Here is a 25,635-nt window from a genome sequence, read left to right on the forward strand (position 1 = left end):
AAACAGCATTAACTTCATGGACCCCGTACAGATTAGAGAAAGTGTTTGCTTTCTCGTCCCCTGACAAGGTGTTCTCTCAGAACCTGAGGGAGGCAAGTAGGGAGGGGTACCAGAGGATTGTGGAATAGCCAATGTTGTCCCACTGTTTAAGAAATGCTTTAAAAGTAAACCAGGAAATTATAGGCCAATCAGCTTGACATCAGTAGCGGGAAAGTTATTGGAAGGTATTCTATGGGACCAGATATATGAATTTTTGGGGTTTACTGTAAATTTGTGGAATGGCGTCATCCAAAGCTCCCAATAGATCTACCGCTCCATCCTGCCCTTGCCTTCTGTCTGCCTTCCCCGTGATGGCAAACTGACACATGGCTTTCACTCGCGGGACAGGAACGCTCTCCACTTTTCGTCCCTGTCCAGTCCTTCGTGTGAACGCTGGGACAAAGCATCAGCATCAATGGCTGAAATCAGGCAGACAAGGCTGCCAACCACCTGTGGAATCCAATTTCGCCGAGGTCAGGATATAAATTAGGGGATTGCTGTCCGTCCTCACCGCAAGCTTGGCACCGTAGAGGTAGTCGCTCCAACTTCTCCACCGCTGCCCATTTCAATGCCAGGAACTCCAACTTGAGCTTGGGATAGTTTTCCTCCGAGGGCGACAGACTCTGGCTGATAAATGCAACAGGGCTCAACCCGGTGCCCTGACCCTGATACAGGACCCTCTCAAGCTGAACCTTGGAAGTGTATAGACTATGGCAACAGAAGACCACAAACATACTCAGTGGCCATTTTATTAGATACAGGCGGCACCTAATGAAGTGGCCACTGAGACTGTGCGCGCACACACGCACTCACTCACTCTCTGTGCTCCGTGTCTTGTGGCGCGCCAGGCCGCAACTTTGCTATTTCTTTAGCATTCTGTTTGATATTTTTTTTTTTTTTTTTTTTTTTTTTACACACTAAAAAAGTGGAATATAAAACGAGTCAACTGTGTGAAAAATGGTTTTCAAATCTGTAATTATAAAATTTAAAACCTCATTAAATTCACCCTCTTGGCACAATGAAAAACACTTTTTAAAACAGTAAATCTTGTAAAGTAACTACTCAAGAAAATAAGTTGCAGCATTCTCTAGAAAATACTGTAGTGTTACAAAAAATTATAATATAAATATCCTTAAACAAACCCAGGCAAAGCCATTCAGTAGTCACTTCATCTCTCCATTGGGATGAAGCTGCATGCTGGTAACTGGCTCAAACACAACTTCAAGGACAAATTGGTGCAATGGGATGCTGGGATATTGGCATTCGAGACTACTTTCAGTACTTAGGCATGCATCAAGTCTTGAGAGTTTTTAAATGAACTTGCTCCACTTGTAGCTCATTTGACTGCACAGTGAAAAGTGGGAGGGAAAGATCAGTGGCTGGTCGTTTCCATGGTCACTGGTGAATTTTGTCAAGCAGTCACGGGAGTGGATCTTCCTGCACTGACCGATAAATCACGATGAGCAAATAAACTCTGTAGCCTCGTCACCCAACAATTCACACGAATCTTCCACATCAGGCTGCCGCTCACTTCATCAGTCAAGTTTCATGACAGATGCTGGTGATATTCAACCCGATTCTGATTTCTGAATCACATCGGTTAAATTAAAATGATTCCTTCCATGTTAATCTTAACACAAGAAGTGCTTGTAGGGGTGGCGGTGGGGGGGGGGGGGGGGGGAGAGAGATAGTTTAAAAATTATGATCTTTAAGGACATTTTTTTTTAAAAAAATGGAAAGTAAGTAACTTCGACGTCAAGATGTTGGCAACTGCTAAGGATTTTGCTGATTTACAGAGATTTTTGTTCCTTTCCCTGGATGTACAAACCTTTGGGTTTGACATCACACTCTGCGCTGACAATGGGACAATACACTAGTGCTGTCAGGAAATACTTTTCCTCAGTGAAGCCTTTTGACCTGTACACAATAAGTGCACTAGCAACTCTCAAGGTCATTCCGAATTGTACAAAGTTTTAAAGAAGAATGGAAGTGTGCCCACGTACCCCTCTGTTAATGGTAGGGGGTGTCCATGGCGTTAAAAGTAAGTTTGGGAACCTCAGGCCTAAACCAACAAGCAGAATGTGCACAGACAAGGGATCAAAACCCCAGTTACAGTGGTATTGGTCAGTGTGGGTCCCACCCATCTGCCCTCTTCCCTGGTGATTCCTACATTAACTGTGTGACAATGACTGGGAACTTTCCCTTTCAGGACAAGTGATCACACCACCAAGTAACTGAAAGCCATTTCTTGTGTATTTTTGTAACCCTTCTCCAACTCCTGGAATAAACAGCCAGATTTTATTAGTAGTTGCTGTGATTTTGATCGTTCCTTCGGCTTTCTCAACTCCTTAAATAGACTCAGTCTTCTGACTAAATTTACATTGCTGTGAAATTTAATTCACTGTTTGAGCCCTGACAAACATTTGCTCTCCCCTGCAGTTGCCTTCAAAACATTGCCACTAACAGACAAATGAAGTTGGAGTGACCAATGCTGTTGAACACAATTCATGTCACCAAGTTATTAGTCTTTGATTTGGTTTTGGGACAGTTATGATTCACCTCATAAAGTTCACAAGCAAACTTATAGCTAGCCTTAAGACTGCAGGACACCTTCATCAAAGACTCCCATGCACATCCTCACCAAGACTGGCTCTATAGTTATCGAGACTCTGCCCACACTTCTTGCAGTCCCAGTAAAGCCCCACCGACCCCAGACATTCTCTCTTCACAATTCCTCCCCTCCCAACCAACAGGTCAAACACAAGAGCCTGCAAGCACCTTCCACAGGCTGGACAGCCTCTATCTTGCTGTTATAAGACTCTTGAGTATCTACAATGCAGAGACCGGTAATTAACATGTGAAACAGATTGAATTTTAAACTAGTCTGCACAAACTAGCAAATATCACACATTTCTCTTGGTGGGAGTGGGGGAGGGGAAGCATGCACGAGGTCCGAAGTGATGCAAAAGGCAGTGAACACGAGCTTTGCCGTTCCTAGTCTGCCAATATCCCAGCATTCTTTGCAAAGGTCAGGAACCCCCTTCCCTGGATGCATGCTTCATACCTGTGCAGTCGTGACATCTAACAGTGTTTAGAAATCTAGATTTAGTAGTGAAATATACACACACGCTTCTCATATTTATATAAAATTCCAGTGTAGCTCCTTATTTGATGCTCTGTGTACAAACTACGTTAGTCGACTTTTAGAAGTCTTTTAGTCACATTTCACAAAGCGGAAGTAAAAGTCTTGGTGTTCAGTAGTAATCATATTTATCTTTTGTGGTTCTGCCCCCTTAGAAACAGCAGTGTCGAACTTCAGTCAGAAGATCCAGTTGAAAGAGGTGGTTGCCAAAGCAAGTCACCGTGGATGGAAGCTATCTCTCAGGCCCACGGGGTCAGACAGGAAACTACCCTGCTGTTGTAAATGCCAAATGCTTTATTTATGAGATATATGCTTCCTAGTTTTAAAATCACAGAATCTCTTCTCTCCCGGATGGGACTAAGCTCATTTTAGCAAGCTCATTTTATACGGTTGCCCCGCATCAGTAGTACGATGCAGGATGGGTGGCCCGCCTTGCTCAGGAAGGGGTGTTTCAGTAACTCCGAAGCCAATGCTCTCTGTGAGGGGTCCCGCACTAGCAGCCGGTCCAGGAACCCTTTAAGGAGGGGAGAAACCTACAAGAGAACAGATAGAACAGTGTCAGAAAAACAACACACAAAATGCTGGAGGAACTCAGTGGGCTAGGCGACATCTACGGAAAAGAGTAAATAGTCGACGTTTCAAGATGAGACCCTTCTTCAGGACTAAGAAGGTGGGGGCAGGGAGGAAAAAACTACAAGGTGGCAGGAGATTGGCAAAACTGGCACGGGGTGTGGGTGAAGTTAAGAGCTAGGAAGTTGATTGGTGAAAGAGATAAAGGGCTGGAGAAGGGAAGGATCTGATAGGAGAGGACAGAAGGCCATGGAAGAAAGGGAAGAGAGAGGAGCACCAGAGGGAGGTGATGGGTAGGTAAGGAGATAAAGTGAGAGGGAAATGAGAATGGGGAATGGTGGAAAGAGGGGCAAGGCATTACCAGAAGCTCAAGAGATTGATGTTTATGCTACCCGGATGGAATATATAGGGTTACACATAGCCCTCTATTTTTCTAAGCTCCATGTACCAAGACTCACAGGTGAGGTGACACCTCACCTGGAAGGACTGTTTGGGGCCCTGAATGGCCATGAGGGAGGAGGTCTAGGCAAAGGTGTGGCCTTGTTCCACTTGGTAAAGTACTGGTGACACCAGAGACAGTGGACACTGGAATCTGGAGGGACTCAGCAGGTCTGTGGAGGGCGAGGGAGATGCTGAGGTTCTGGGTTGAGATGGGAAATGGCCAGCAGAGAGGATAGAAAGGGCACTGCCAGGGTTTGAGGACCTGAGGTGCAGGGAAAGGTTGAACAGGTTAGGACTTTATTCTCTAAAGATCAGGGTCGACACAACATTATTGTGCAAAGAACCAATACAATTAAGCAAGGGGCCTGAGGAACCCAGGCTGGGAACCTCTGCCCTGTGGTGTAGAAGATTGAGAGATTCGATAAACAAAATTATGAGGGGTGTAGATAGAATAAATACAAGAGGTTGGGAGAATAGAACTAGAGGAATTGGGTTAAGGGTGAAAGGTTAAGTGGAGGATTTTGGCCAACTGGGTCAGGTATACCTTTGTGAGATTATAGAACGGTGTGCCTGCATTGGTTAATGACTAGCTCAGTAGAGAATCATGCTGCTGCCCTTTAGCCTCCTGCTGTAAACACAAGACCACGTGGTACTGCCCTTTGCACACCGCCAGGCTCTGTGACTCAGGTGTTTTACCCTCTAGCTGGCTTGGAACAATACCAAATATGCAAATGCTGAACAAACTCTACCGTTAGAATCAACTATGAAGAGCATGTGTGTACTGATGGTAAGTGGAGTCGTTGCTTCCAAAGGGACGGCTCTCCGCATCGTGTAAATAAAGAGTCTCCTGGGGCTGAGTATTGAGTGGAAAAGGACATTTCCTACAGGTGAAATGTCTAAGGGGAACATGAGGGAGGATTTCTTCACTCAGAGTGAGGTGAGCTGTGTGGAATGTGTGAAAGGGCAAGTGGTGTGTGCAGGTTCAATTTCCACATTTAAATGAAATTTCGAAAGGTATATGGATGGGAGGGGTATAGAGGGCTACTGTCCAGGTGCAGATCGATGGGACTAGGCAGATAAATTGTTCAACATGGACTAGATAGGCTGAATGGCCTTTTTTAGTGCACTAGCATTCTATGCCCAAAGAGGTGGGGTAAGACAGGGGGTCATTGCATGTTTAGTGGACAGGCAAGGGGTGAAGGATGCTGGACAGGTGGTGATTGGTGAACTGAGGAGGGGTGAAGGATGCTGGACAGGTGGTGATTGGTGGACTGAGGAATGAAAGATGCTGGGCAGGTGGTGATTGGTGGACTGAGTAGGGGTAAAGAAGGCTAGGCAGGTGGTGATTGGTGGATTGAGGAGGGGTAAAGAATGCTGGACAGGTGGTGATTGGTGAACTGAGGAGGGGTAAAGAATGCTGGGCAGGTGGTGATTGGTGGACTGAGGAGGGGTGAAGGATGCTGGGCAGGTGGTGATTGGTGGACTGAGGAGGGGTGAAGGATGCTGGGCAGGTGGTGATTGGTGGACTGAGGAGGGGTGAAGGATGCTGGGCAGGTGGTGATTGGTGGACTGAGGAGGGGTAAAAAATACTGGGCAGGTGGTGATTGGTGGACGAGGGGTGAAGGATGCTGGGCAGGTGGTGATTGGTGGACTGAGGAGGGGTGAAGGATGCTGGGCAGGTGGTGATTGGTGGACTGAGGAGGGGTGAAGGATGCTGGGCAGGTGGTGATTGGTGGACTGAGGAGGGGTGAGGATGACAGGCAGTAGAATAAAGTTGAGAGTGGGGGAAGAGTGGAATTAGTAGATGGAAACAGACAAGGTAAAAATCAGTGGGAGTCCAGGAGGGGAGAGGCTGGAGGGTGATAAGAGGGAAGACAGGGGCTGAAATCTAATAAGGAAAGTGGCAATTTGAATCATTGGGGGGGAGGGGAGGGGCAAAGGGAGGGGGGTGAAAACAGTAGAGCAGCAGTTAGTACACCAGTAGCATGGGTTTACTTCAACTTCTGTCTGTAAGTAGTTTGTACGTTCTCCCCGTTCCTCCAGGTGCTCCGGTTTCCTCCCACACAAGGGGCATTATTTTAAGGTGATGGGAGGAAAATATAGGGGGATGTCAGAGGTAGTGTTTTTTTAAAAACTCAGAGTGGAATGGGTCTGGAACCCCCTGATGGGGTGGTAGTGGCAGATACATTAGGGATCTTACAGTAGGTTAAAAAGTTGGTACAACATCTGTACTGTGTTTTATGATTCATTGTGCATCTATCCAACTCCACTGATTTCAGAGGGTTCTACAGGGAAGCCTCTGCTGCGGCAACCCTGCTGTCAGGATAACCCTCTCCCATAATCAAATCACCTGGGAAAGGCCCCAGTACCACCCTGGGATTGCTAGAGCAGTGTCTGTCAGGTAATCTGTGACCAGGACACCTTCTCTCACCTACTGCAGGTGCCCACACCTGCATATTTTACATTTCAAATCAGGACCAGAATAAAAAAGAAAGAATGTAATGTTGAGGCTTTATAAAGCATTATTGAGGCCTGACATGGAGTATTGAGAGCAATTTTGGCCCCTTATCTTAGAAAGGATTTGCTGACACTGGGGAGGGTTCAAAGGAGGTTCATGAAAATGATTCTGGGATTGAAAGGTTCATCATGTGAGGAGTGTTTGATGGCTCTGGGTCTCTACTAATGGGATGACCTCATTGAAACCTATCGAATGTTGAAAGGTCTTGACAGAGTGGATGTGGAGAGGATGTTTCCTATGGTGGGGGAGTCTAGGACCAGAGGATGCAGCCTCGGAATAGAACGGCAATGAGGAAGAATTTCTTCAGCCAGAAAGTGGTGAATCAGTGGAATTCATTGCCACAGGCAGCTGTGGAGGCCAAATCATTGGGTGCATTTAAGGCAGAGGTTGATAGATTGTTGATTAGTCAGGGCATGAAGGGATACGGGGAGAAGGCAGGAGATTGGGGCTGAGAGAAAAATGGATGAGCCGTGATGAAATAAATGGCGGAGCAGACTGGATGGGACAAATGACCTAATTCTGCTCCTCTGTCTCATGATCTAACACTGTAATTGAGGTTCTCAGGTTCAGACAGTACAAATTTAATGACTAAGTGAGAGATGCCTAAATTAAACCTAATTCACAAGCAACAGTTACCCAGGCTGTTCACTCAGATCAAATACTTCGCCCACTGCTTCACCTTTAACCAGCTGCTGTTCATAACAGACACTTCTGCCAACATTAATTTTGGAAGTATTCATTCCACTCCCAAGTTTGAGAAATTTGCAGCCGAAAGCTTAAAGTGGCAAATGCACAATTTAAAAAAAAAATTTAGAGATACAGCATTCAGCAAAACCTTCAAGGCCCATCAAACTGCACCACCAAGCAAGCCAGCTATTTATTTAACCCTAGCCTAATCCTTGGACACGGGGGCAGGGTGGAGATACGTCTCTACTAAATGAGGTGTAAGGTGCTCCATCCCTCCCTAGCAAGGAGTAGCACCTGCTTAGCCCCCACACCCCCCCAGATCAAGGTCAAGTGAAGCCATGGGAGCAGGTGGTGGATGGTCGTACGAACAGCCAGTGCAGATCACAAGTCCTGGTTAAGCGACCACTGATGCCAGGCAGACAATCTCTGACGAGTACTTCTAATGGTTACAGTGGTTCACCTGTCTAGTAAAGACACTGCCCAGAAGAAGGCAATGGCTTCTGTAGAAGAACTTTCCAAGAACAATCACGGTCATGGAAAGACCATGATGGCATGTCATACGACACGGCACAATGATGATGGTGAACCGCAGGGCAATTTTTCAATGACCAATTAACCTACTAACTTTGAACTGTGGGAGGAAACCAGAGCGTGAGCTTCCCTGTATGCTCATGGGAAGAACATACAATACAAACTCTCTACAGGTGGCACTGGAATCGAACTCCGACACCCTTACCGCTGCACTGAACGAACTCCGACCATACCATCCACTTCGGATGATGGGAGACGGGAGGTCATCGACAGCCTATGCTCCAGCGGGAGCTGAGGGCCCTAGGAGAAAGGACCACCGTAGCAACTTGGCTCTGCACTGTTGCCGTGGGACACCAGGTCTCACAACATCTACGTCAGGGTAGTGAATCTGATTCTGGTTCACTGGTGTCAGCCTAGAACTTGGTGGCCAGGATCTCCTGAATGGTGCTTGAAGCTGCAAGCTAGGGAGAAAGTTCAACCCAGAGTTATGGGGGATGACCTAAGAACCTATGCATTCTTGTTACTGTTTCAATCACAAGGGATAAGGACTTAGAACCCATTTGTAGCGGTTACTTTAAAACAAGCCAAACCTGCTCAGGGTTGTCAAGTGCGGGGGGGGGGGGGGGGGGCGCGTTTGACACTTTATGACGTTCTCTCCATATAAAACGTACTTCTGAAATTGAAGTACATTCTATCCTTTATTGAGAAACCAGCAAAGATGAATCATCTTGTAATGATAAAACTAATGAAACTAAAACTAGCGATATAACAAAATAAACAGTCTTAGTGCATTCAAACGTACTTACGCGATTTTAGCATAACTAAGCCAAGCATTCTTCAACAGTCGTCAAAAACAAAATCATTCCCCCAACTTACTCCCCAGTCTAGTTAGTTACTCTCTGCAACTTGTGGCACATAGGGTGGCAACCTTGTCGTTTCTTTAACGTCTTTTGTCTGCTTTTTATTAAACAAGGCTAAGCTGCTAGCTTGACGTTCAACCCGGGACGGATGGAAAGCGTGCAAGGAGCCGGCCGGATTCAAACAGGGACCACTCGCCTCGGAGTCCAGTGCAGATGCCACTACACCACCAGCTGGCTACTCCCTCCTCTAACCAGACTAAAAACTGAACTGAAGACAGCAGGAATATGTAACCATACTCATCTGCTTCATAACCCACGCGATTAACTCACCACAATAAACACACAACACAAAATACAATACAAACAGAAAATAGATACATGGCTACACCATTTAAAAGAATGCACAGCTGTGTTAAACAGATCTTGACTTCCTAAACTGAAGACCGGAATCTGTGCGGATTTGCAATAACATCTCTGCCTTGCTGACAATCAACGCTGGCGCACCTCAGGGATACGTGTTAGCCAACTGCTGTACTCTCTCTACACCCGTCATGACATCTACGCAATCGTCTCAAACATCATCAATATATAAATATGCTGACATTACAAATATTCTTGGCAGAACTTCAGATGATGATGAGAGGGTGTACAGGAGTGAGATACATCAGCTTGTTGAGTGGTGTCACAGCAACAATCTTGCACTCAACGTCAGTAAGACAAAAGAACTGTACGTGGGTAAGCCGAGGGAACACCAGTCTTCACAGAGGGACTGGAAATGGAAAGGGCGAGCAATTTCATGTTCCTGGATGTCAGCACCTACCCTGGGCCCAACAAATCAAGGCAGCTACAAAGAAGACATGACAGTGGCTATATTTCATTAGGAGTGTGAGGAGATTTGGTATGTCACCAAAGATACTAATTTCTACCCAGCATTCTAAATGGCCGCATCACCGTCTGGTATTGGGTGGGGTGGGAAGAATCGAAGAAAGCTGCAGTGTTGTTAACTCAGTCAGCTCCATCATGGGCACTAGCCTCCATAGTATCCAGGGCATCTTCAAGGAGAGATGCCTCGAATAGGCAGCACACCCATTACTAAGGCCCCACCACTCACCCAGGATGTGCCTTGTTTGCACTGCTACCACCAGGGAGGCGGTACAAGCGTCTTCCCCTCTGGCATCCAATTTCTGAATGGACATTAAACCTATGAACACTACCTCACTGCTTTTTAATTTCCATTTTGCACTACTTACTTAATTGAACTGTTTAATATACATTCAGTGCTTGCATTGTACTGCTGCTGCAAAGACAACAAATTCCACTGCATATGCCGGTGACATTGAACCCGATTCTGATTCCTTGGGCCATTGTATGGTGAAATACTTTACCTTCTGACCATTCTTCAGTTTGGGGGGCAGATTATCCCGTATCATCTTCATGGCCTTCAGCGGAGGTTCGTTGAAGTACGGAGGCTCTCCATCAACCATTTCTATGACCATTATCCCCAGTGACCAGATATCCACCTGTGAAGAAAGACAGAGGTCACTGGGGATCAGCACAGGGGTGAGCAGCAGCAAAAGCAATCTTCATCCACTTCCCTTCCATGCACCTCACTAAACCGGCGGAGCACATTCAGTGACACACACACAAAACGACAGCACATCAGGCAGCATCAATAGAGAGGAAGCAACAGTTAATGTTTCTGGCCGAGACCCTTCCTCAGGGCTGGAAAGGAAGGGGAGAAGTCAGAGTACAAAGGTGGGGGAAGGGGAGGAAGGAGTACAAGGTGGGGGAAGGGGAGGAAGGAGGACAAGGTGGAGGAAGGAGGACAAGGTGGGGGAAGGAGTACAAGGTGGGGGAAGGAGTACAAGGTGGGGGAAGGAGTACAAGGTGGGGGAAGGAGTACAAGGTGGGGGAAGGGGAGGAAGGAGGACAAGGTGGGGGAAGGAGTACAAGGTGGGGGAAGGAGTACAAGGTGGGGGAAGGAGTACAAGGTGGGGGAAGGAGTACAAGGTGGGGGAAGGAGTACAAGGTGGGGGAAGGGGAGGAAGGAGGACAAGGTGGGGGAAGGAGTACAAGGTGGGGGAAGGAGTACAAGGTGGGGGAAGGAGTACAAGGTGGGGGAAGGAGTACAAGGTGGGGGAAGGAGTACAAGGTGGGGGAAGGAGGACAAGGTGGGGGAAGGGGAGGAAGGAGGACAAGGTGGGGGAAGGAGGACAAGGTGGGGGAAGGAGTACAAGGTGGGGGAAGGAGTACAAGGTGGGGGAAGGAGTACAAGGTGGGGGAAGGAGTACAAGGTGGGGGAAGGAGTACAAGGTGGGGGAAGGAGGACAAGGTGGGGGAAGGAGGACAAGGTGGGGGAAGGAGGACAAGGTGGGGGAAGGAGGACAAGGTGGGGGAAGGAGGACAAGGTGGGGGAAGGAGGACAAGGTGGGGGAAGGAGGACAAGGTGGGGGAAGGAGTACAAGGTGGGGGAAGGAGTACAAGGTGGGGGAAGGAGTACAAGGTGGGGGAAGGAGTACAAGGTGGGGGAAGGGGAGGAAGGAGGACAAGGTGGGGGAAGGGGAGGAAGGAGGACAAGGTGGGGGAAGGGGAGGAAGGAGGACAAGGTGGGGGAAGGAGTACAAGGTGGGGGAAGGGGAGGAAGGAGGACAAGGTGGGGGAAGGGGAGGAAGGAGGACAAGGTGGGGGAAGGGAAGGAGTACAAGGTGGGGGGAGGAGTACAAGGTGGGGGAAGGGGAGGAAGGAGTACAAGGTGGGGGAAGGGAAGGAGTACAAGGTGGGGGAAGGGAAGGAGTACAAGGTGGGGGAAGGAGTACAAGGTGGGGGAAGGGGAGGAAGGAGTACAAGGTGGAGGAAGGAGTACAAGGTGGGGGAAGGAGTACAAGGTGGGGGAAGGAGTACAAGGTGGGGGAAGGAGTACAAGGTGGGGGAAGGAGTACAAGGTGGGGGAAGGGGAGGAAGGAGTACAAGGTGGGGGAAGGAGTACAAGGTGGGGGAAGGGGAGGAAGGAGGACAAGGTGGGGGAAGGGGAGGAAGGAGGACAAGGTGGGGGAAGGGAAGGAGTACAAGGTGGGGGGAGGAGTACAAGGTGGGGGGAGGAGTACAAGGTGGGGGGAGGAGTACAAGGTGGGGGAAGGGGAGGAAGGAGGACAAGGTGGGGGAAGGGGAGGAAGGAGGACAAGGTGGGGGAAGGGGAGGAAGGAGTACAAGGTGGGGGAAGGAGTACAAGGTGGGGGAAGGGGAGGAAGGAGTACAAGGTGGGGGAAGGAGTACAAGGTGGGGGAAGGAGTACAAGGTGGGGGAAGGAGTACAAGGTGGGGGAAGGAGTACAAGGTGGGGGAAGGGGAGGAAGGAGTACAAGGTGGGGGAAGGGGAGGAAGGAGTACAAGGTGGGGGAAGGGCAGGAAGGAGTACAAGGTGGGGGAAGGAGTACAAGGTGGGGGAAGGGGAGGAAGGAGTACAAGGTGGGGGAAGGAGTACAAGGTGGGGGAAGGAGTACAAGGTGGGGGAAGGGGAGGAAGGAGTACAAGGTGGGGGAAGGGGAGGAAGGAGTACAAGGTGGGGGAAGGGGAGGAAGGAGTACAAGGTGGGGGAAGGAGTACAAGGTGGGGGAAGGAGTACAAGGTGGGGGAAGGAGTACAAGGTGGGGGAAGGAGTACAAGGTGGGGGAAGGGGAGGAAGGAGGACAAGGTGGGGGAAGGAGTACAAGGTGGGGGAAGGAGTACAAGGTGGGGGAAGGGGAGGAAGGAGGACAAGGTGGGGGAAGGGGAGGAAGGAGGACAAGGTGGGGGAAGGAGTACAAGGTGGGGGAAGGAGTACAAGGTGGGGGAAGGGGAGGAAGGAGGACAAGGTGGGGGAAGGGGAGGAAGGAGTACAAGGTGGGGGAAGGAGTACAAGGTGGGGGAAGGAGTACAAGGTGGGGGAAGGGGAGGAAGGAGGACAAGGTGGGGGAAGGGGAGGAAGGAGGACAAGGTGGGGGAAGGGAAGGAGTACAAGGTGGGGGGAGGAGTACAAGGTGGGGGAAGGAGGACAAGGTGGGGGAAGGGGAGGAAGGAGTACAAGGTGGGGGAAGGGGAGGAAGGAGTACAAGGTGGGGGAAGGGGAGGAAGGTGGGGGAAGGAGGACAAGGTGGGGGAAGGAGTACAAGGTGGGGGAAGGAGTACAAGGTGGGGGAAGGAGTACAAGGTGGGGGAAGGGGAGGAAGGAGTACAAGGTGGGGGAAGGAGGACAAGGTGGGGGGAGGAGTACAAGGTGGGGGAAGGAGTACAAGGTGGGGGAAGGAGTACAAGGTGGGGGAAGGAGTACAAGGTGGGGGAAGGAGTACAAGGTGGGGGAAGGAGTACAAGGTGGGGGAAGGAGTACAAGGTGGGGGAAGGAGTACAAGGTGGGGGAAGGAGGACAAGGTGGGGGAAGGAGGACAAGGTGGGGGAAGGAGTACAAGGTGGGGGAAGGAGTACAAGGTGGGGGGAGGAGTACAAGGTGGGGGAAGGGGAGGAAGGAGTACAAGGTGGGGGAAGGGGAGGAAGGAGTACAAGGTGGGGGAAGGAGGACAAGGTGGGGGAAGGAGGACAAGGTGGGGGAAGGAGTACAAGGTGGGGGAAGGAGTACAAGGTGGGGGAAGGAGTACAAGGTGGGGGAAGGAGTACAAGGTGGGGGAAGGAGTACAAGGTGGGGGGAGGAGTACAAGGTGGGGGAAGGGGAGGAAGGAGTACAAGGTGGGGGAAGGAGTACAAGGTGGGGGAAGGAGTACAAGGTGGGGGAAGGAGTACAAGGTGGGGGAAGGAGTACAAGGTGGGGGAAGGGGAGGAAGGAGTACAAGGTGGGGGAAGGAGTACAAGGTGGGGGAAGGAGTACAAGGTGGGGGAAGGAGGACAAGGTGGGGGAAGGAGTACAAGGTGGGGGAAGGGGAGGAAGGAGTACAAGGTGGGGGAAGGAGTACAAGGTGGGGGAAGGAGGACAAGGTGGGGGAAGGAGTACAAGGTGGGGGAAGGGGAGGAAGGAGTACAAGGTGGGGGAAGGAGTACAAGGTGGGGGAAGGAGTACAAGGTGGGGGAAGGAGTACAAGGTGGGGGAAGGAGTACAAGGTGGGGGAAGGAGTACAAGGTGGGGGAAGGAGTACAAGGTGGGGGAAGGAGTACAAGGTGGGGGAAGGAGTACAAGGTGGGGGAAGGAGTACAAGGTGGGGGAAGGAGTACAAGGTGGGGGAAGGGGAGGAAGGAGGACAAGGTGGGGGAAGGAGTACAAGGTGGGGGAAGGGGAGGAAGGAGGACAAGGTGGGGGAAGGGGAGGAAGGAGGACAAGGTGGGGGAAGGGAAGGAGTACAAGGTGGGGGGAGGAGTACAAGGTGGGGGAAGGAGGACAAGGTGGGGGAAGGGGAGGAAGGAGTACAAGGTGGGGGAAGGGGAGGAAGGAGTACAAGGTGGGGGAAGGAGTACAAGGTGGGGGAAGGAGGACAAGGTGGGGGAAGGAGGACAAGGTGGGGGAAGGAGGACAAGGTGGGGGAAGGAGTACAAGGTGGGGGAAGGAGTACAAGGTGGGGGAAGGAGTACAAGGTGGGGGAAGGGGAGGAAGGAGTACAAGGTGGGGGGAGGAGTACAAGGTGGGGGAAGGAGTACAAGGTGGGGGAAGGAGTACAAGGTGGGGGAAGGAGTACAAGGTGGGGGAAGGAGTACAAGGTGGGGGAAGGAGTACAAGGTGGGGGAAGGAGTACAAGGTGGGGGAAGGAGTACAAGGTGGGGGAAGGGGAGGAAGGAGTACAAGGTGGGGGAAGGGGAGGAAGGAGTACAAGGTGGGGGAAGGAGTACAAGGTGGGGGAAGGAGTACAAGGTGGGGGAAGGAGTACAAGGTGGGGGAAGGAGTACAAGGTGGGGGAAGGAGTACAAGGTGGGGGAAGGAGTACAAGGTGGGGGAAGGAGTACAAGGTGGGGGAAGGGGAGGAAGGAGTACAAGGTGGGGGAAGGAGTACAAGGTGGGGGAAGGGGAGGAAGGAGTACAAGGTGGGGGAAGGAGTACAAGGTGGGGGAAGGAGTACAAGGTGGGGGAAGGAGTACAAGGTGGGGGAAGGAGTACAAGGTGGGGGAAGGAGTACAAGGTGGGGGAAGGGGAGGAAGGAGGACAAGGTGGGGGAAGGAGTACAAGGTGGGGGAAGGAGTACAAGGTGGGGGAAGGGGAGGAAGGAGTACAAGGTGGGGGAAGGAGTACAAGGTGGGGGAAGGAGTACAAGGTGGGGGAAGGAGTACAAGGTGGGGGAAGGAGTACAAGGTGGGGGAAGGAGTACAAGGTGGGGGAAGGAGTACAAGGTGGGGGAAGGAGTACAAGGTGGGGGAAGGGGAGGAAGGAGTACAAGGTGGGGGAAGGAGTACAAGGTGGGGGAAGGGGAGGAAGGAGTACAAGGTGGGGGAAGGAGTACAAGGTGGGGGAAGGGGAGGAAGGAGTACAAGGTGGAGGAAGGAGTACAAGGTGGGGGAAGGGGAGGAAGGAGTACAAGGTGGGGGAAGGAGTACAAGGTGGGGGAAGGAGTACAAGGTGGGGGAAGGAGTACAAGGTGGGGGAAGGAGTACAAGGTGGGGGAAGGAGTACAAGGTGGGGGAAGGGGAGGAAGGAGTACAAGGTGGGGGAAGGAGTACAAGGTGGGGGAAGGAGTACAAGGTGGGGGAAGGAGGACAAGGTGGGGGAAGGAGTACAAGGTGGGGGAAGGGGAGGAAGGAGTACAAGGTGGGGGAAGGAGTACAAGGTGGGGGAAGGAGGACAAGGTGGGGGAAGGAGTACAAGGTGGGGGAAGGGGAGGAAGGAGTACAAGGTGGGGGAAGGAGTACAAGGTGGGGGAAGGAGTACAAGGTGGGGGAAGGAGTACAAGGTGGGGGAAGGAGTACAAGGTGGGGGAAGGAGTACAAGGTGGGGGAAGGAGTACAAGGTGGGGGAAGGAGTACAAGGTGGGGGAAGGGGAGGAAGGAGGACAAGGTGGGGGAAGGAGTACAAGGTGGGGGAAGGGGAGGAAGGAGGACAAGGTGGGGGAAGGGGAGGAAGGAGGACAAGGTGGGGGAAGGGAAGGAGTACAAGGTGGGGGGAGGAGTACAAGGTGGGGGAAGGAGGACAAGGTGGGGGAAGGGGAGGAAGGAGTACAAGGTGGGGGAAGGGGAGGAAGGAGTACAAGGTGGGGGAAGGAGTACAAGGTGGGGGAAGGAGGACAAGGTGGGGGAAGGAGGACAAGGTGGGGGAAGGAGTACAAGGTGGGGGAAGGAGTACAAGGTGGGGGAAGGAGTACAAGGTGGGGGAAGGGGAGGAAGGAGTACAAGGTGGGGGGAGGAGTACAAGGTGGGGGAAGGAGTACAAGGTGGGGGAAGGAGTACAAGGTGGGGGAAGGAGTACAAGGTGGGGGAAGGAGTACAAGGTGGGGGAAGGAGTACAAGGTGGGGGAAGGAGTACAAGGTGGGGGAAGGAGTACAAGGTGGGGGAAGGAGTACAAGGTGGGGGAAGGGGAGGAAGGAGTACAAGGTGGGGGAAGGGGAGGAAGGAGTACAAGGTGGGGGAAGGAGTACAAGGTGGGGGAAGGAGTACAAGGTGGGGGAAGGAGTACAAGGTGGGGGAAGGAGTACAAGGTGGGGGAAGGAGTACAAGGTGGGGGAAGGGGAGGAAGGAGTACAAGGTGGGGGAAGGAGTACAAGGTGGGGGAAGGAGTACAAGGTGGGGGAAGGGGAGGAAGGAGTACAAGGTGGGGGAAGGAGTACAAGGTGGGGGAAGGAGTACAAGGTGGGGGAAGGAGTACAAGGTGGGGGAAGGAGTACAAGGTGGGGGAAGGGGAGGAAGGAGGACAAGGTGGGGGAAGGAGGACAAGGTGGGGGAAGGAGTACAAGGTGGGGGGAGGAGTACAAGGTGGGGGAAGGAGTACAAGGTGGGGGAAGGAGTACAAGGTGGGGGAAGGAGTACAAGGTGGGGGAAGGAGTACAAGGTGGGGGAAGGGGAGGAAGGAGTACAAGGTGGGGGAAGGAGTACAAGGTGGGGGAAGGAGTACAAGGTGGGGGAAGGGGAGGAAGGAGTACAAGGTGGGGGAAGGGGAGGAAGGAGTACAAGGTGGGGGAAGGGGAGGAAGGAGTACAAGGTGGGGGAAGGAGTACAAGGTGGGGGAAGGAGTACAAGGTGGGGGAAGGAGTACAAGGTGGGGGAAGGAGTACAAGGTGGGGGAAGGGGAGGAAGGAGGACAAGGTGGGGGAAAGAGTACAAGGTGGGGGAAGGAGTACAAGGTGGGGGAAGGGGAGGAAGGAGGACAAGGTGGGGGAAGGGGAGGAAGGAGGACAAGGTGGGGGAAGGAGTACAAGGTGGGGGAAGGAGTACAAGGTGGGGGAAGGAGTACAAGGTGGGGGAAGGAGGACAAGGTGGGGGAAGGAGTACAAGGTGGGGGAAGGGGAGGAAGGAGTACAAGGTGGGGGAAGGAGTACAAGGTGGGGGAAGGAGGACAAGGTGGGGGAAGGAGTACAAGGTGGGGGAAGGGGAGGAAGGAGTACAAGGTGGGGGAAGGAGTACAAGGTGGGGGAAGGAGTACAAGGTGGGGGAAGGAGTACAAGGTGGGGGAAGGAGTACAAGGTGGGGGAAGGAGTACAAGGTGGGGGAAGGAGTACAAGGTGGGGGAAGGGGAGGAAGGAGGACAAGGTGGGGGAAGGAGTACAAGGTGGGGGAAGGAGTACAAGGTGGGGGAAGGGGAGGAAGGAGGACAAGGTGGGGGAAGGGGAGGAAGGAGGACAAGGTGGGGGAAGGAGTACAAGGTGGGGGAAGGAGTACAAGGTGGGGGAAGGAGTACAAGGTGGGGGAAGGAGGACAAGGTGGGGGAAGGAGTACAAGGTGGGGAAGGGGAGGAAGGAGTACAAGGTGGGGGAAGGAGTACAAGGTGGGGGAAGGAGGACAAGGTGGGGGAAGGAGTACAAGGTGGGGGAAGGGGAGGAAGGAGTACAAGGTGGGGGAAGGAGTACAAGGTGGGGGAAGGGGAGGAAGGAGTACAAGGTGGAGGAAGGAGTACAAGGTGGGGGAAGGAGTACAAGGTGGGGGAAGGAGTACAAGGTGGGGGAAGGAGTACAAGGTGGGGGAAGGAGTACAAGGTGGGGAAGGAGGACAAGGTGGGGGAAGGAGTACAAGGTGGGGGAAGGAGGACAAGGTGGGGGAAGGGGAGGAAGGAGTACAAGGTGGGGGAAGGAGTACAAGGTGGCAGGTGACAGGTGAAACTGGGAGAAGGGGAGGGGGTGAAGTAAAGGGCTGGGAAGTTGGTCAGTGAAAGAGACAAAGAGCCAGAGAAAGGAGAATCTGTTGAGGACAGAAGACCATGGTAGGAAAGGGAAGGGGGACAAACACCAAAGGGAGGTGACGGGCGTGTTTATGAAGACATTTAGTAGTTTTCAGAATGTAAGATCACCTCATGTAACACCAACTTCACAAGCTAAGCAGAACAGGGGAAATGTTTATAGAATAAGCTACTGCTTAAAGATTGATTCTCTTCCTGTGTTTTATAACACAACGAGGAGAAATTTCTTTAGCCAGAGGGTGGTGAATCTGTGGAGTTCAATGCCAGAGATGGCTGTGGAGGACAAAATCATTGGGCATGTTTAACACAGACTGATAAGTTATTGAGGGGTTAAAGGTTACAGGGACAATGGAGTTGTGAAAAACAAAACTAGAACAAAAATTTAGAAATGATAGCATGGCAGACTTGATAAATAAAACAGGCTAATTCTGTGCCAGTATCTTACAGTCTAACCTCTTGACAAGAGTTACAGAAGCAAATTCTTTACATTGAAACACATGTACTTCAACATGCTCAGTTTTAGGTATGCTATTTAGAGTCATAGAACACTACAGAACAGCAAGAGGCCCTTCAGCCCATGCCAAACTATTAATTGGCCTATTCCTATCGGTCTGCATCTTGACCATAGCCTCCCATACACTTAACCAAATTTCTCATAAGTATTGAAATCAAACCTTCATCCACCACCAGCGTTGGCAGCTCTTGCACATTCTAACCAACCTCTGAGTGAAGCTTCCACTAAAACTTTTCATCTTTCACCCTCAATCCATGATCTCTAGTTGTAGTTCCAGCCAACCTCAGTGGAAAAAGTCTGCTTGCATTTATGCTATCAATACCTCCCCTCATAATTTTGTATACCTCTATCAAATCTCCCATGTTCCAGAGAATAAAGTGCAAATCTACACAATCTTCCCTTAAAACTCTCCAGTCCCTACAACATCCTTGTAAATTTTCTCTGTACTCTTCTGTGTTCCATGGAATAAAGTCTTAACTGATTCAATCTTTTCTCTATAACTCAGGTCCTTATTTAGTTCTGGAGTTTTCAACATTAACCAGTGTGAACTTAATATGATGGACTTCTTCCCTGAAAGTCTTGGTGCTGTCAGTGACGAGCACGGTGAAAGGTTTCACCAGGACAGTGTGGTCATGGAGAAACGGTATCAGGGCAACTGGAATCCATCAATACTGGCTGTTTATTGTTGGACACTTAAGCAAAAAACCTCAGACACTGAGTACAAACGAAAATCATCAACAAAACATTTCTAATTTAGCTGAACTATTAGAGTCAACTCCATTTATGAAATTAAATGCATTACATTCAATTAAAGTTAATTTATTATTTCTCCGAATTCTGACGTGATACAGATAATCTGAAATTATATTTGTTTTCAGCTTCAAGCAGTCTATCACAAACAAAACAAAGTTTCTGGAGAAGCAACAGATTCGAAAAAAATTGCTGTGCAGTGATTGTGGTTTGTTGTTGAGAATGAAGCCGATAAGGAAAAGCACGAAGTTACCTCGGGACCATATGGCATCCGGGAGATGAGCTCTGGTGCCATCCAGTAAGGTGTGCCCACCAGTGACTTGCGCCTTGGCACATCCTTTGACACCTGGGCACAGAACCCGAAGTCCGATAGCTTCACCTGAAAGACGAATAGAGAGAGTGTAAACAACCTGTAACCCTTCACAGTACCTATCTTTAAATCCAGTTGAAATGTAGTGATGTAGTAATTCGGGTGCAGGAGGGGAATTAGTGTTGAGCTAATGAAAGTTCTTTCAAAAAGCTTTTTCTTCCTCAGTCAGCATAAGAAAGACTTTACTGAACATAGCACAGCACTGGTGAAAAAATATAGACAAGGGCCTTATAACCAATTTGTCAAGAGGTGTAGACTATACGGTACATTTATACTTCCTACTGAAGGCTGGAGTTCCACAACTAAACCAGGAGCAGAGAACAGTACAGGCCCTTCGGTCCACAATGTTGTGCTGACCATTTAACACAGTACTAGATCAGTCCAACCCTTGCCTCTTCCGAAGATTCTCTTTAATGCCCCAAAGCCACTTGCCTCTACCATCACCCCTGCAGCATGTTCCGAGCACCCACCACTCTCGGTTACATAACTTACCTCTGGGACACCCCCTATACGTTCCTCACAATACCTTAAAATTATGCCCTTTGTCTCACCATTTCCACCCTGGGAGAAAGCCTTGGCTGTCCACTTGATCAATGCCTCTTATCATCTTGTACACTTCATTCTTTAAATTTAGTTTTTGAGATTTCTTTTAATTCCTTTGACCTTTCGTTCTCCTGCTGGCCGCTGTTCTTAGGTCCATATGGTTCAATGCCTTTATCACGCTAGGCAGAGGGAACTCGGATCCCAGTACTGCACAGCTCATTTGCCCGCTGTTTCCTTTTTATTTGTAATTAATTCAAAACAAATGCATGTTCAAACATGTCCGAAGACTGTTGGTGATCACAGAAACCAGATGACCACTGGAAGAATGTGTTTTTGATTATGAAACAAGTTAAATGCCAATGAAAATAAAGAAACTCTGAAGCAACTCAGCAGGTCAGGCAGCATCTTTGGAAAAGAATAAACAATCGACGCTTTGGGGTGAGAACTCTTCCTTTCCAGCCCTGAATAAGGGTTTTGGCCCAAAATGTAGACTGTTCATTCATTTCTACAGGTGTTGTCTAGCCTGCTGAGTTCCTCCAAACATTTTGTGTGTGTTTCTTTGAATTTCCAGCACCTGCAGAATCCCTCGCGTTTTTGAAAGAAACTGACTCCATTTAATTCCAACCTTCCTGCAGAAGAGAAATCTCCCACGCAGTACCTCACTTGGCCACAAAGGGGCACACACATCCAACTAAAGCAAGCTGTGGCCAGAATTAAGTGCTCTATAATTTTATAGTTCAGTTATTAGAGTGCCCCAAAACAGAAACAACCTTTTAATAACTAAAATCAAAGGTAATGACTGCTACATCAGGGGGAATAATTCTTGTCCACGTGGCAAATGCAACACCCTCAGACCTACAGAAATCTTCAAAGGCAGCGTGGCAGAGTCACTGAACAATTAGCTGAACCCTGCTGTGTATTTTCCGTTCTGCTGTGCGCACGGCAACTAGAACAGTAAACGTGCTTACTGACAAATCGCAGCCCAGGATACATGAGGAGGGCTGTACGCTTTGATGTACAGGCAGTAAATTAATCTAAATCCGAGCAGGCGGGCGGAGAAGGACAGTGCTGGTGTGAGTGAGAGGAGGGGAGCTGAAACATGCAGAGTGCACAAACACGTGAGAGCCAGCGTAGAAACGAGAAGAGCAGGGTGTACGAGAGAAGAGGATACATTGAAGGAGGGGGTGACGCACAATGGTGAGGAGCAGAGGGGAGGAGAGGGCATACTGCCTCCCAAAAGCATCCACCCCTCCATCCACTCCGTCCACTTGGCGATGGAAACCAAGACATCGGGTGTATACAGTTAAAATGGAGGATGAAAGGCTCCTGATTAGGAAAGGAGTCAAAAGTCCCAGGGAGAAGCCAGGAAAATCAAGCAGCAAACTCAATGGGCTGAATGGCCTAATTCTTCTCCTATGTCTTATGGTCTTTCCAAAGTATCCAAAATAATTAAAGATTCTACCCAGTCTGACATCTTCTTACCACCTCCCTAAACACTTCAGAACACACACCCCCCGACCCAGGGACAGCGTTTATCCTGCTGCTGTAGGACCATTGACTACTCTCGTATGTTCAAAACAAACTCGCCGACCGGAGGCCTGTGACAGGCAGTGTGCCACAGGGTCTGGTGCAGAGTAAACTGAACCAGCAAGTCTGCAGATGACACCACGATCGGTGGCATAGAGGACACCAGTGGACTCCATGTCCTGTTTCTCTAAAACCTGTCCTGCCATGCAGCATCCATCCTGCCCAGACAGGCCCGACAAGATGGAAAACTTCCCAGCGGACATTGTGGGCAACGCTTTAACTGGCTTGAATTATGAACTGAAGTAACAAGCACAGGTGATTTTTAACAAAACGGTGTATGATATTCAGGATCCACAAACAGCTCATGGTAGTGGAGTGGTTAACACAACAATTTACAGCACCAGTGACCCGAGTTCAATTCCCGCTGCTGCCTGTACAGAGTTTATATGATCTCTCTGTGACCGCGTGGGTTTCCTCCGGGTGCTCTGGTTTCCTCCCACAGTTCAGAGACGTAGTGATTAGTAGGGTCATTGTGATTAGGCTGGGGTTAAATCAGGAATTGCTGGGCGGCATCACTGGAAAAGCCTATTCTGTGTTGTATCTAATAAATAAATAAATAGAAATCCATAAGATAAACCCAAAAGAATTCAGAAAGCAAAATCTTTGTTGTGTAGTTACGGCAGGACCAGCTGGAAAAATGGCAGATAGAAGTCAATGAAGACAAGGTGAGCTGTCGCACTTTGGGAGGACAAACCAGGGTAGGATTTACACAGTGAACAGTGGGGCACTGAGGAGTGTGGTAGAAGAGGGAGCTGGGAATATAGATCCGTAATTCCAAGAAAGAGGCATCACAGGTGAAGAGTTGTAAAGAAAGCTTCTGGCACACTGGCCTTCAGATATCAAAGTTTGGTTCAGGAGGTGGGATGTTATGTTGAAGCTGTATCAGATGTGGTGAGACATCATTTGAGACATAATTGTGTGCAGTTCTGCTCACCGATCTACAGGAAAGATGTAAATAAGCTTGAAAGGGAACAGAGGAAATTTACAAGGACATTGGCCAGGAGTTGAGTTATCAGGAAATGTTGAACAGGTTAGGATTTATTCCCTGGAGCGTGGGAGAACGAGGGGAGATTTGATACAAAATTTAGGGTGGCGAGGTGGAGATACACCTTTACCAAAGGAGTTTTAAGGCACTCCTTCCCTCTGCTAGCCTGCAGGTCACCCTTGGGCAAGGTATAGCACCCGCCTAGACCCTCACCCCTGATCAGGGTCACGTGGAGCCATGGGAGCAGGTTCCACGAGCAGCCGGTGCACATCACACATCCTGGTTATGTGACCACTGACGCCAGGCAGACAATCTCCAAAGAGTATTGCCCACGGCTGGGGTAACTCGTCTTGTAAAAACACTGCCCAGAAGAAGGCAATGGCAAACCCCATTTGCCAAGAACAATCACAGCTAAAGACTACTATCACCCATGACATGCGAAACAGCACATAATATGATGATGAATCATTAAATCACGTTATCTTGTGTAGGATAAAGATGATTTACAGAGACTGTTACTAACATTAACAAAAGTAGGAGGGGCATCATAATTTCAAAAACAACCCACACAAAATGCTGGAGGATCTCAGCAGGTCCAGCATTTTGTGTGTATGTTGCTTTGTATTTCCAGCATCTGCAGATTTCCTCCTATTTATAATTTCAAAAAGGCCACAATAGCACGCAGTTGTCTTGCAACATGCACCTACCCTTCCGTCGTGGGTTAAGAGAATGGAATCGCTCTTGATGTCTCGGTGAATCACCCCTTGTGCGTGGAGGACGGCCAAACCCTTCAGCACAGACAAGCAGACGGTCGCTATCTGTTCTTCATTCATCCTGTGACACAGAAATTAAGGCACTATCGTCAGGTAGCTGCCATCTTTAACCTCTTTATCATTTAAAACAGCGGGAGAGATTCCTCTGGCCAATTCCTTTCCTTCAAAGTAGATTTCATTTTAAACTCCACATTCAGCCCTGAGTTTCATTTTCCGGCAGGCATACTTAGTAAATCTACAGAATAGTGACTATAACAGGATCAATGAAAGATCAACCAGAGTGCAGAAGACAACAAACTGAGCAGATGCAAATATAAATAAATAGCAATAATAACGAAAACATGAAGTAATGAGACAAAGTCCACCGAGAGAGATCATTGGTTGTTGGAATATCTCAATGACGGGCAAGTGAGGGTAGTTATCCCCTTTTATTCAAGAGCCTGAATGTTGAGGGGTAATAACTGTCCTTGAACCCGGTGGTGTGGGTCCTGAGTGATGCACCATCAATAACTTTCTGAGACGGGAGGCAAAAGATAGGCTTTTATTAGCTGCAAACGTGACCACAACATCTTGGAGACTGAGGGAGGAGCAGTGCATCCAATCGCCTTTATACAGGGGTCTGTGGGAGGAGCCACAGGAGCAGTCAGCAGGGGGCATGTTCAGACAGGTATATGTAGTTCACCACACTGAGGCTCTTGTATCTTCTAGCTGAGGGCAGCAACAGGATGAGAGCATGGCCTGGGTGGTGAGGATCTCTGATGAGGGATGCTGCTTTCCTACAATAGTGTTTCATGTAGACATGCTCAATGGTTGTGAGGGCTTCACCCGTGATGTACCGGGCCAAATCCACTACCCTTTGTAGGATTTTCCATTCAAAGGCATTAGTGTTTCCATACCAGGCTGTGGTGCAGTCAGTCAATACACTCGGCACCACACATCTAAAGGAGCTTTTGATGGCATGCCAAATCTCCTCAGTTTGCTAAAGTAGGGGCGCTGATGTGCATTCTTCACAATTGCATTTACACGCTGGACCCAGAACAGATCCTCTGAAATAGTAACACCCAGGAATTTAAAGTTGCTGACCCTCTCCAGCTCTGATCCTCCGACGAGGACTGGCTCATGGACCCCTGGTTTCCCGGTCCTCACGTCTATAATCAGTTGCTTAGTCTTGCTGTCACTGAGTGAGAGGCTGTTTTTATGACACACACTCAGCCACATTTTCAGTCTCCCTCCTGTATGCTGATTCATCACCACCTTTGATACAGCCCACAACAACAGTGTCACTGGCAAACCTGAATATAGTGTTGGAGCTGATTGCAATTACTAAAATTTTAATCAGCCAAAGTTTATAGCTAAGCAAAAAAGATGAAAGATTTGCTTCAAAGAAAAGCTGCCTATTTATTCAGAACGACTGAATCCAGATCCATTATTATTCATGGTGTGTAGTGACCACTTCTGCATTGTGTATGTTTTTTTTATTTGAGAGTAAAAGCATTTTACTTTTCTCTCTTTTTCACTGGGTCATGCAACACGGGGCGCTGCCATTCAGTCTGCCGTGCCTCTTCCGTAACCTTGGAAACCATTTCTTTGAATCTCCTCTCAATTCCTTTTTGAAAGTTAGTGCCCGAGCTGAACTCTGGGCACAGGACCAGTCAGCTGCTGGGAGAGTGGATCAATGGTGACCGAGGCAGCCAAGGGAGGACTTTCATTGCTCCCCCTCGACACTCCTCCTCCTCTTTTGGAATACCTGACCTGAACATAGAGTAGATGTGGAAAGGATGTTCCCTATGGTGGGGGGTGGGTGGGTCTAAGACCAGAAGACACAGCCTCAGAAAAGAGGGATGTCCATTTACAACAGAGTTGAGGAGGAATTTCTTCAGCCTGACGGTGGTGAATCTGTGGAATTTGTTGCCACAGGCAGCTGTGGAGGCCAAGTCATTGGATGTATTTAAGGCAAAGGTCAGTATCAGAATCAGGTCAAATATCATGGGCACTTGTGAAATGTTTGACTTAGTGACAGCAGTACAATGGTAGAG

The 25,635-nt window shown here is 49.7% G+C and overlaps 1 protein-coding gene across 6 annotated transcripts in view; it reads right to left on the reverse strand.

Moving 5' to 3' along the window:
• Nucleotides 1–988: 988 nt before the first annotated feature.
• The window catches only part of pak4 (p21 protein (Cdc42/Rac)-activated kinase 4), a 216,739-nt gene continuing 192,092 nt past the window's right edge, over nucleotides 989–25,635 (reverse strand). For all 6 annotated transcript variants that reach the window (XM_059985032.1, XM_059985034.1, XM_059985033.1 and 3 more), the window contains 4 exons: nucleotides 23,534–23,660; nucleotides 19,595–19,720; nucleotides 10,174–10,308; nucleotides 989–3,714 (listed from right to left, as the gene is read on the reverse strand). In XM_059985032.1, the coding sequence (XP_059841015.1) occupies nucleotides 3,559–3,714; nucleotides 10,174–10,308; nucleotides 19,595–19,720; nucleotides 23,534–23,660 (544 nt within the window). In that variant the 3' untranslated portion in view covers nucleotides 989–3,558. The remainder of the gene's footprint in view (nucleotides 3,715–10,173; nucleotides 10,309–19,594; nucleotides 19,721–23,533; nucleotides 23,661–25,635) is intronic.

Source organism: Hypanus sabinus, chromosome 11, assembly GCF_030144855.1.
Source record: "Hypanus sabinus isolate sHypSab1 chromosome 11, sHypSab1.hap1, whole genome shotgun sequence".
Taxonomy (NCBI): Eukaryota; Metazoa; Chordata; class Chondrichthyes; order Myliobatiformes; family Dasyatidae; genus Hypanus; species Hypanus sabinus.